Source organism: Mobula birostris, chromosome 13, assembly GCF_030028105.1.
Source record: "Mobula birostris isolate sMobBir1 chromosome 13, sMobBir1.hap1, whole genome shotgun sequence".
NCBI classification, from domain to species: Eukaryota; Metazoa; Chordata; class Chondrichthyes; order Myliobatiformes; family Myliobatidae; genus Mobula; species Mobula birostris.
The window spans coordinates 17,636,215-17,647,203 of record NC_092382.1 but is presented as its reverse complement, the minus strand read 5'-3'; the positions used below and the strand labels follow the sequence as shown (position 1 = coordinate 17,647,203).

Here is a 10,989-nt window from a genome sequence, read left to right as displayed (position 1 = left end):
CGATGGCAGGATGGGGGTGGTTTTGATGGAGAAGTTGGATGCGGGTTCTGGGGGTGCAGGCTTGTTAGTGTGGATCAGCACCATGGGCTTCAGGGCGAGAGGGAGGTGTGTGAGAAGCGGGAGAGGTCAGAACGTGGGCAGCAGAGTGGAGAAGGAGAAAAGCAGAAGAAAGTGAGCAAAGATGACTAAAACCATACTCACCCTACTGTCCTCCATCATCATCCCCTCTTTCTCCCATCTCTACACCTTTCACCATCTCTTTCCAACCAAATATCTCTCCAGACTCTCTTCCCACTTTCTCCCCATCTTTCTCACATTCCTCTCCCAACTTCTCTCCAACTTCTCTCCAACTTGCCACCTATTTTTCCTCACCCCCTATCTACTCCCTTCCTGCATCAGATACTTTCTCCCACACTCCCCCTCTCTATCACCATTCCCCTCCCTTCTCCACATCCATTGCTCTGCGCCGCTCTCTTCTGCGCTCTCCCACCTCTTTCTCCGCTATGTCCAATCTACTCTCTCCCCATTCCTCCCCACCCGCACCCCATGAACATAAATATCCCACTCCGTCCCCGTTTTACTTTCTTCCATGGCGGTCTGTCTTCTGCTATTGGAACGCGCCCCCACCCCGCCCCCGTCACTTCCCCAGCTCTGCATCTCTTTCACGAATCAACTTCCCAGCGCGTTACTTCGCCCCTCCCCCTCCCGGTTTCACCTATCACATTGTGTTTCTCCTTCCCTTCCCCCCCCCCATATGTTAACTCTACTCCTCATCATATTTTACAGTCCTGCTGACGGGTTTCGGCCCGAATCTTAAACTGTGTTATTTTCCATGGATGCTACCTGCCCTGTTGAGTTCCTCCAGTATTTTGTGGGTGTTCCGTTGTGGCTTGATGTTTCATCAACACATTAAGACACTCTTTTCTTTCTGCATTCCCATAGCTTGTAACTCTCCGTTTTATTTTTCAGGTGCGAATTTATTTCAGTTATTCATAGGGAAATCTGTCCACAACAATGCATATCATTAATGTGTTGATGTTCCTTTTCCCATAACACCCATGCAGGTCCTTTGCTTTCAGTCAGCTGTATTCCCATCCACTCTGTTCACACTCGTCTTGTTTCAGTGTTGTTTTCATTTCACACCAATGTGACAGGGTCCTGAATCACCCCTATGAACTGTGATCGATTACCCCTATGAGCTGTGGTTTTGAAAAGAGAGAGAGAGGTATTTAATACCCAGATGTTGTTTTGAAAAGAGAGAGAGAGAGAAAGAGAGAGAGACGAAGACTGACGTTTCGACTGTCACTTTAAAGCACGAGAGAAAACTGACTACCTTTTGGATTTCTGCAGGGCTGGAGAGAGGCAGCACCGAAACAGCTTGTAAGTTGCTATGGTGACCGAGGGCGGCGTTATTTGATGGACAATCGATGTTCTGATTTTTCGGCAGCGTGTTTGTACTTCTCAAGGACATTTGCCTGCTTGTACATTTCTTACACAGAGAAGGGAAGGAGGAGTTATTTGAATGACAGGGGTACCCAGTACGGTAAGATAAATAGGAGGTCAGATAATATAGACCTAAGACGCATGTTTTGGACACTGAATGAGCTTTGTTGTGCCATCAGGAAAAGTGGGTTTTTGGAGGATTGATCAGGCAGATCGATCAGTCGCTCTTGCAATGAGAAAATGGAGTGACCGGTGGGGTGTTGTCCATGTGTCCACCCTTGCATGAGCTGATATTTCCACACAGAAAACCGGTCCCCTTTGTCGGTGATATTTGAAGGATTTCGGAGGACAACGAGAAGATCGACGGTGTCAGCTCAGCTGAGATCTCTCTCCCTCCCGCCTCTCTCTCCATCACTCCTCAACTCAACACCACGAAATGAACTGAACTGAACTTTACTCATCCTCGTAAGACTGTATATTTTTACCCCAAGACTTAACGAAGCTTGGTTTTTCACATATATTTCCACACTTACTGATTTATTTACTTATATATAATCATTACTAACCTGTTTGATTCATCTACATTTATATTACTGTATTGAGTAGTTGCTAATAAATATTATTAGTTAATAGCACTACTGGACTCCAAAGTACTGTATGTGTTTCAACAAGTCTTCCAGCCTTCGTTTTTTCATTTCTACTGCATACCCAATGTGTTGTAAGGCAGCTCTCAGGCTTAACACCGAACAATCAATAAAAGACGCCATCGTTGTTCGCCATGCTTGCAACCCAAATCATGTCTACACAAAATACATTAAAAAACCTTCCTGCTCACATTGGATTGACGTGACTTAATAATTGAAAGAACGATGATAGTCGTTTCCAAAGCAGCGGTGGGTGATGGGAAAATTCATGGTAATTTTCACCTGTTACCGTCCAACGGGCTGTTTCCCGTCCACCCTGCAGCCATTTTTTTTTTGTTATTCTGGCATCTTGTCCCTTCCTTCTCAGTCCTGAAGAAGGCACTTGGCCCGGAACTTTATACTTTCGACTTTATTCTTTTCAAATATGTTCCTGAATTGCCGAGATCCTCCAGCATTTTGTGTGAAACAGAGCAGCCCAATAGCAGCATAGCATAAGTTTATGATGAAAATGTCTATGAAGGCTTGTAGTGGACATGATCAACAATAACAACCATAGAACTGGGAGGGAAGACCGAGAGTGTTTCGCAACAACATTCACTGAATTCTCCAATCGTCACTTCTTCGTCTTTGAGATTTTGCAATCCCTTGTCAAGCTATCACAATTGGGATTTTACTTGAATGACATCATGTTAGATTTTACCCCCGCTGTTGGAAGACACGTCAGATTGTGTAGTATTGAGTATTCAGCGTGCTGGAGCGAGTATAAATGAATGAGATTCATCAGCTCAGAGTTTCTTCAGCGAGATCGCGGGCAGCTGGGAGACAGGCTGAATTCCACACAGAATGCTTGAAGCATTTTACAGCATGAGAAAAATATATTACATGATCATTTTCATTATTGGTGTTCCTGGTAAGAACATAGAATAAGTGAAAATTGTTATTCTATGTACACGTTCTTTGGTTCAAACAGTGTTGTGATGTCGGTGGATCGTTGAGTGCACTGCAGACACGATGACAAAACTGTGTTCATTTTCAAGCTCCGTGATCTCGGCTGAAAATAAACCATCAGTTACAACAGGTGTAGAAAGGAAGATCGGGGAGATGGCTTCCTTTTGTGGATTCATGGCCGCCAGTTTTAATGAATTAATGCATTAGTTAATTATTTCTGATTGCATTCCTTGCTATAGTGCGACGGAACCCTCCAACCTAGAGTAATGCAGAATTTAAAAGAAGCGAGAAAACTGGGGCCCATGTGGGCGGGTGACGAACGGTCAAGGAGGATCTTTTCCGTTTATCTCTGCACAGAGACTCACGGAGCTGCGATACAGTATTTCACTCATTTTTTTTTTGTTTTTGTTTTTCCCCCAGTGAATTTAGTGGCGATTGTGATCCTGTCCCGGGGAAAGTGCGGCCTCTCCACCTGCACCATTCGCTACCTGGTGGCCATGGCAACGGCGGATCTACTCACCATCATCTTTGAGGTCATATTGTGGCGGGTCAGTTATTATTACTTCCCCGGGACCTTCCTGGACATCACCCCTGTATGCAGTGTGATCTCTACTCTGGGAGTGGCAGCCACAGACTGTTCTGTCTGGTTCACTGTCACTTTTACGTTTGATCGGTTTGTCGCCATCTGTTGCCAGAAACGGAAAGCAAAGTATTGCACCGGGAAAACTGCGGCTGTGGTTCTGACAACAACCGGCGCTCTGCTCTGTTTTAAAAATGTGTCCTACTTCTTTCGATATCGTCCTGTGAAAGTGATTGACAATATACCCTGGGACTGTATTATAAAGCCAAGCTACTATACGCATCCCGGCTGGGTGGGATATGACTGGCTCGCTACCGTTCTTATGCCATTACTCCCATTCGTGTTAATACTACTGCTGAACGCTCTGACAGTCAGGCACATTTTAGTGACTAGTCGCGTCCGTAAGGGGCTGAGGGGTCAGAACAAGGCGGAGAACCGCAGTGACCCGGAGATGGAGAGCAGGAGGAGGTCTGTAATCTTACTTCTCACCATCTCTGGAAGCTTCGTCATCCTGTGGTCGGTAAAATTTGCCGAATTCCTGTATTACATAGTTGCCGTATTGGATCAAAATAATTACAACGATTCGGAATACATTTTCCAACACTCTGGAGAGATGCTGATGATGTTAAGTTGCTGCACAAACACGTTTATTTATGGGGTGACTCAGTCCAGGTTCAGACAGCAGTTCATCCGCGCAGCGAAATATCCGCTCACGTCAATTATTCAACAAATTAATAAACAAAATATCTAAGTTATGTTCAAAGCCGGTGGGAGCGTTTTCCACGTTGACACTGCAGAACCGGCGGGCATCGGATAACGTAGCAGCTGAAAGAACAAAATTGGTATTAAACTCTTAAGAGCCGCGGCACGGGAACAGACCCTTTGGCACCCGAAGCTCCAGAAAGCGCCTCCTACCAATTATTAAAACTGTATTGTTTTTCAGTTGTTTTCCCACCATGTTAACGCTCCCCGCTCCGCTACACACCTTTCGATTATGATTCCCACACTGCAGCGTTAATGCTCACCTCTCAGAAATGCTGGCGTCAGGCGGAGAACGATCGGAATACATCCCAAGTCTCTGGGAGATCAGATTGGACCTGGTCCATGCTCGGAGTAAGTAGGCAATCTCGTAAAGAGACTTGTCTTAGTCTATCCAACATTGGCACGTCTTTCTAAACCAAATGAGCAGACAGCATCAACTTTAATTATCCAGTGTACCCGGGTGCAGTGAATTGGTGATGTTTTCCATTAGACCATAAGACATGCGCACGGAATGTCCCCCAAGATCCAATTATCGTGTGTAGAAAGTGGGCCGATGGTGAACTCAGACAGTAATTAAACCACAGGACATAGGAGCAGCATTGGACCAGTCGTGCTTTCGAGCTCTTCCGCTTAGGTGATCTGTTCCTCAACCCCAATTTCCGTCCTCCTCTCGGAAATCGTTCGCACATTCACCAGTTAAGAGCCTTTCAAACTTTCTCTTAACCACATCCGGGAGCTTGGTCTCCACAACTTCTGTGGGATCAAATTCCACTCCTCTTAAAATAGATGCCATTTGCCTTCGCTGCTACCGAATTAAGCTGCAAGTTCGCTCCAGCGAATCCAGAACTGATGTCCAAATGCATCTTTTATTTTTGAGTTTTCTCTCCAGTTAGAACATTTTCGACACATTCATCATCCCTTCCAAAGCACATACCCCACACGCCCATAACCTGCATTCCAGCTGTCACTTCGTTGCCTACTCGGTCAAACGAAACATTTTTCTGTAGATCACCCCGTCGGCGACAGTACTTGTTTCTGCAAGTAACTCTGGTCCAACTGAATCCCGCCCATGAGCTGACTCGGACGGTCATTAACCCACAAGGCTTAGGAGCAGAATTGTTCAATATAATTGTGGCTGATTTACTCAGGAGTCAGTTCTTCCGCTGCTCTGGTCTCCAATCAAGCCCCCCAGGCCACCTACACAAACACTGTATTTGCGTGTATTCCAATGCCTCCGATACTCTAGCCGTCACCAGCCTCCCTGGCAGGGATTGCAGGGATTCACCCAGTCTGACAAAAGTAACATCTCTCTACATTGCTTCAAATGACTGTCCCTTAACTGAAACGGTGTCCTCTCCATTATTACCCTCCCAAACGTGATAATACGTTTATATGTACCTTTTTGCCGCTTAAGGTCATGCAGGTCTCAGGAATGTAATTCTTCCACCCGAGGAATACAGACACAGCCTGTTCCGATTCTCTCAGAACACAGCACAGGAACTTCTGGTCCATGATAATCGGTGTCCACCATGAAACCAAATTCAACTAATCCGTGCAACACACATCAAAGTTGCTGGTGAACGCAGCAGGCCAGGCAGCATCTCTAGGAAGAGGTAGAGTCGACGTTTCGGGCCGAGACCCTTCGCCAGGACTAACTGAAAGAAGAGCTAGTAAGAGATTTGAAAGTCGGAGGAGGAGGGCTCAACTAATCCGTGCTGTCTGGCATGATACATAAACTTCCATTGGCATCTGGTTATATTAATTTGCCCAACGTACCTCCTTTAAACACATCCCCTCTCATCCAATGTGCGTGTCCTCGAGTATTTTTGTTTTTCATTTTCAGGTTGAGAAAATGATTCAGGCTGTCGACAGTAAATTGCGTTCCTGATTTTATAAACTTTTGTCACGTCTCCCCCAGAACCCGAAGCCTTAGGGAAAATATTCCAAGTTAATCTAGATTCTCATGTCTAGCTCCAATTTGCTAGCACTTCTTCGTGTTCTTCACTATCTTGGCGATGCTACGGCATGTCCACATGTTTATAAAGGGTTGTGAGAGTCTGTCCCATGCCTAACAATGGTCATATCTAATGGCAGTAACCGAGGGGGCAAGGAAACCTTTTTATCCCTGCTATTTACAATAAGCCAAAGGCCGCTGCCTTTTGACACCTCCGTCCTCGGGCCAAGTTGCTGCCATTTAAACCTTTCACTATTTGAATTCCACGGTTATGTTCTGCTCAGCCTGTTCCACGCCAAAGGAACTCAACTCTCAAACTTCTCAATCCCTCCATATAACTGAAATATTCCCTCCCAGGCAACATTCAGATATCTGATGTCCGCACACTCAAGAGGTGCCATCATACCTGTAGCGTACTGTCATCACCTGAACTACACATGATACACCCGCAGGGAAACAACTTACCGTATGTTTCATAAAGCAGCAGTGCATCTTCCCTTTCAATATGGGTGTCGTGGTAAACAATGTTTACCTTGTTTGCATTATTCGATGGGCCGGCCGTTCGTTTTTCTCCAGGAGCCAAGGAGACTGAAAGGTAACATGATCGAGGTACATTTATCAAAAGTGGCACAGATGGGTCAAACAGTTCAGCTGTGAAAAAGAAATCAGAAGAAATGTAAAGATATATATCATAAGAAAAAAAATAATTGAGTTATGATCAGAGAAACAATATTTTAATAACAGCAGAGAGGAAATGTTCTTGTTTTTTTTCTATGGCAGAGAGTTGCCCATATCGGGCAGGCACTGCCAGACGTGGTGGTAGCGATTTCATCTGCGAAGACAGTTTAATTTCTACCTTTGGTGTCTCTTTCTTCCTTTTCTTTCAAGGAGGATGGTTCCTGTCGAAGACCCTGGCCTAAAAATGCACTCTGACTTCAGCTGCTTCTTGTCTACTTCTTCCTCGGCAAAGCGGCCGTCGTTGTCGAAGCCCCTGCACACTCACGTTGTTCTGCTCCCGGCCCCTACAATCATGCAAATGGTACAAAGCTCCGTCAACAGCCCACCAGGGCTCAAGAAATTTCTGTCCCATTGTGTAAAGATTAGTGAACAGAGCTCACGCAAATAAATTGAACTTTTGATCTCACAGTCCACCTCGACATGACCCTCGCACCTTATTTACAACCTACTCTTCATGTTCCCTGCAAGTGGAACACGATACGAAGTTCAAAGTAAAATTATAATCAGCCTACAAACATGTCACCACATACAATCCTGATATTCGCTTTCTGCGTGCATACTTAGCACAGCTATAGAGCAGTAACTGTAAACAGAATCAGTAAACTATAAATTTCTGGAACTGTAACCTGTAAACAGACTGTGCACCTGCACAAAATCAATAAATAGCATTTAATAATGGGCATGAAAGAATCCTTAAATGAGTGTTATTTTATCCCCATTTTTCCTCAATGTACTTTCGTAGTGAAATGACCTACATGGGTGGCATGCAGAACGAAGTTTTGTTTTTGTCACTGTAACTTGGTAGAAGCGACAAAAGTAAAACGGTTACCAATTTCCAATCTAAGGAGCATTAAACGTCACCATGGAGACAAGTGATTAAATATTCATAGCGGCAGACAAACACTACGGGCACGCATACTTTGAGGGGGGGGAATGAGAATGAGGGGGTTCTCATAGAAACATTGCAAATTTTAAAAGGCCTAAACAGATTAGATATGGCTAAGGTGTTTCCCATGGTAGGGGATTCCAGGACAAGAAGGCATGACTTCAGGATTGAAGGACTTCCTTTTAGAACTGAAATGCGGAGAAATTACTTTTGTCAGAGGGTGGTAACTCTGTGGAATCTGTTGCCACGTGCGGCTGTGGAGGCCAAGTCATTGGGTGTATTTAAGGCAGAGATAGATAGGTTCTTGATTAGCCAGGGCATCAAAGGGTATGGGGAGAAGGCAGGGGAGTGGGGATAACTGGATGGAGTGGATTAGCCCATGATTGAACGGTGGAGCAGACTCGATGGGCCGAAAGGGCTACTTCTGCTCCTAAGTATTATGGTATTATGGTCTTTTTTAACAATGGATGAAATGGTCAGATGGATGGGCTTTCGGGACATTTTGTCTGCAGCTCAGGAAGACATTCCGAGACAGGTGCAAACATTCAAAGAATAGTTTCGACTAGTGGGACCCGTGGACCGTCCACAAAAGTAACAGGCAATTTGCTTCCAAATGGATTGAAATTTCAAATTCATTCTTTTTCCCACTGTTTAGCCCCATGATAGGGATGATCATCGTTACTTTCTCGTGAACGCCTGCAGGAAAAAGATCTCAGGGTAGCATAGTGTAACATACGCACTTTGACAACGAATTTTCTTTGCCTGCTTTGAATGTGACTTTCTTATAACAGCTTATATAGGAGCAAAGCTGGACCTCGAGGGGACCCTGGGCTGTAAAGTACCTGGGATTGAAGCTGAGCTCAGCCGAGTGGCAGAGGGACCCGAGTTGCCAAAGGCATGAGTGATGGACCGGGGGAGACCTCGCCATGGAGTATCCCAAGGAACATCTGAAACTGAAGACATAGATGATGGTACACGGAGGTCTCAAAGAGTCAGGAGACCCCAGATCGGCTGGCCTCTGTAGCACCGGGGGAACAGAGGGTTCAGACTATCCCCCTAGTGAGATATGTCACTACCATTTACAAATGGATTGGAGCTTCCGACATCACGAAATTCCTTTGTAAACAGTGTTATTAACGATTGGATGACATATTATTTCAAAGTCATGAGGACATGACCATTTTGCTGGGGGCGGGGGGGTGGGGGAGGGGAGTGTGTAATGCCCTGGTTCACATTTGTACTGTTATGCTGTATGTATTTCATTTTGGCAGTGATATAAGAGCGCTCTGTTCTGTTCTCATGTTTGTTTGGGTCACTGCTGAAGATAAAAGATAAGACAATGTGTGCCATCTAATTAGGATAGTCAGCTTCAGCCCAGTTACTTTAGAGACCAGGATCCTTTCGAGGTCCAGCTGGAATCCTGCCTGTTCACAGATCGGCCCCCGGATTTCACCTGCCTCTGTGTGAGAAGTGTGAGAAGACTCTTCCTGAATTAGTGGGGAGCTAGCAAAGGGCAGCGTACACCACACCCCCATTTCCTCAGCGTCCGAATCCATACGTCGTTCAGCGGCGGTGGTCGGTCTACTCTTCCCTGCTGCTGATACTTCAGTCTCTCTCATGGGTTTCTGTTAATACACACTGCTCAAGTCCAGCACCCTGAACCACGTCGCGCCATTCAGGCAAGCCAGCGTGTCCTCGGTGCTCGGGGCTGTTTAGTCGACGGGGACTGGAACCGTGTTCAGAGTCCGATCGAAAACACCTCTCCGTATCTTCCCGTTCTTCTTCCTGGCCACCACTATTGGAGACGCGTAAGGGATTCGGGACTCAATGATGATCCCGGCTTCTTTCATACTGCAGATGCTGCCGAACGTCCTTCCGCAGGTGCCAGTCACCGTGACTTTTCTCTGAGCGGGGTGTCCTCTGTCACCCCGATAGAGTGGCGAGTGTTCTTGAAACAACCCACATCAAACTCGTCAGTAGAAAATGCATCTTTCAGCTTCAATATCTTCTCTATCAACCTCCTCTTCCAGCCTCCAGGTACCGGGGAGTAACCAAAGTTGAATGACTTGGCTGTCAACTTTCCCTTTCCCGGGGAGAAGTTCTCCCCGGCTTGCCTCATGGGAACACTAGACATTACCGTCACCGGAATGAGGTGCGCCATTGGCATACCCCGCCTGAGGGTGACCTCCCGCTCCGAAGTGTTCCTGACACTCTCTGTCATCGTGCTCACCTGTACAACCCAGGGCTTCTGCAGCTCGGGCCTCACCAGTACCCCAGCAGGTAAGCCTGACTCCTCTTCGCCGTCTTCTGGAGCTCACTCTCCGAGAGGTTCCGCCGTTCACAGTCCCGCCTGGTGTCCCTCTTCACCACAGTTATAACAGACGATACCGGCCGCTCCCCTTCTCGCGGGATCCCGGCCACGAGCAGCCCTCTGTGTAGATTGCCCCTTTAGGGGTCCGCTTCCCTATCAGCTCTACCGTACGGAGGAGGGTGAGCGGGTGCGCACCCGATGATAACAACCAGGACATCTCAGTTCTGAACTCTGCCACAAGCTCGTTCACCATTCCTCGGTGTGTGTTATCAGTGATCACCTTAGCCAAGTGGACCGCTACCGAGGACTGCACCCTGTGGACGGAGGCCTCCCGCGCCTCCATCAAGTTTTCTTCCTCTCTTAGATCTCTGATCAGCTGGACAAACGAGGGAAGAGGGCACCTCTTACGAGACATTCGGAAAGCCAAGCGATCAGGTCCGGTGAATGTGCGCTTTTCGCCAGTGGCTCCTCTCAGCCGTTTGAATGGCCCCTCTACGCCGCAAGCAATTTAGCTGCATCTCTCGGCGAATAATGTAGGCAGAACCTCCCGACAGCACCCCTCCCCCGCTCCTGAAACATGTTCTGAAATCCCGTCATAAGCTCCAGTGGGTTTCCCATCGAACCAAACGCCTATTCTAGCATTTGTACGTAGGCCGCAGTGGTAGCTCAGTGGTTCAGTGTCTTTATGGATCTCACTACGTCAACAGCCGGCCCCTTCAATCG

General features: G+C 46.7%; 1 protein-coding gene across 1 annotated transcript; it reads left to right on the top strand.

The window, feature by feature from the left end:
* The first annotated feature begins 2,930 nt into the window (after nt 1–2,930).
* Nucleotides 2,931–4,366, top strand: LOC140208480 (probable G-protein coupled receptor 139). The gene is made up of 2 exons (XM_072277168.1): nt 2,931–2,997; nt 3,456–4,366. Exons 1-2 carry the CDS (start codon nt 2,931–2,933, stop codon nt 4,364–4,366), a joined length of 978 nt encoding a protein of 325 aa, XP_072133269.1.
* The last annotated feature ends 6,623 nt before the right edge of the window (nt 4,367–10,989 follow it).

Excerpts from the sequence above, each read along its gene's own strand:
- LOC140208480 (XM_072277168.1), top strand. The coding sequence starts at position 2,931 with ATGCTTGAAGCATTTTACAGCATGAGAAAAATATATTACATGATCATT. Across the intron at positions 2,998-3,455 it reads TTTCATTATTGGTGTTCCTG|TGAATTTAGTGGCGATTGTG; the intron begins GTAAGAACATAG and ends TTTTTCCCCCAG.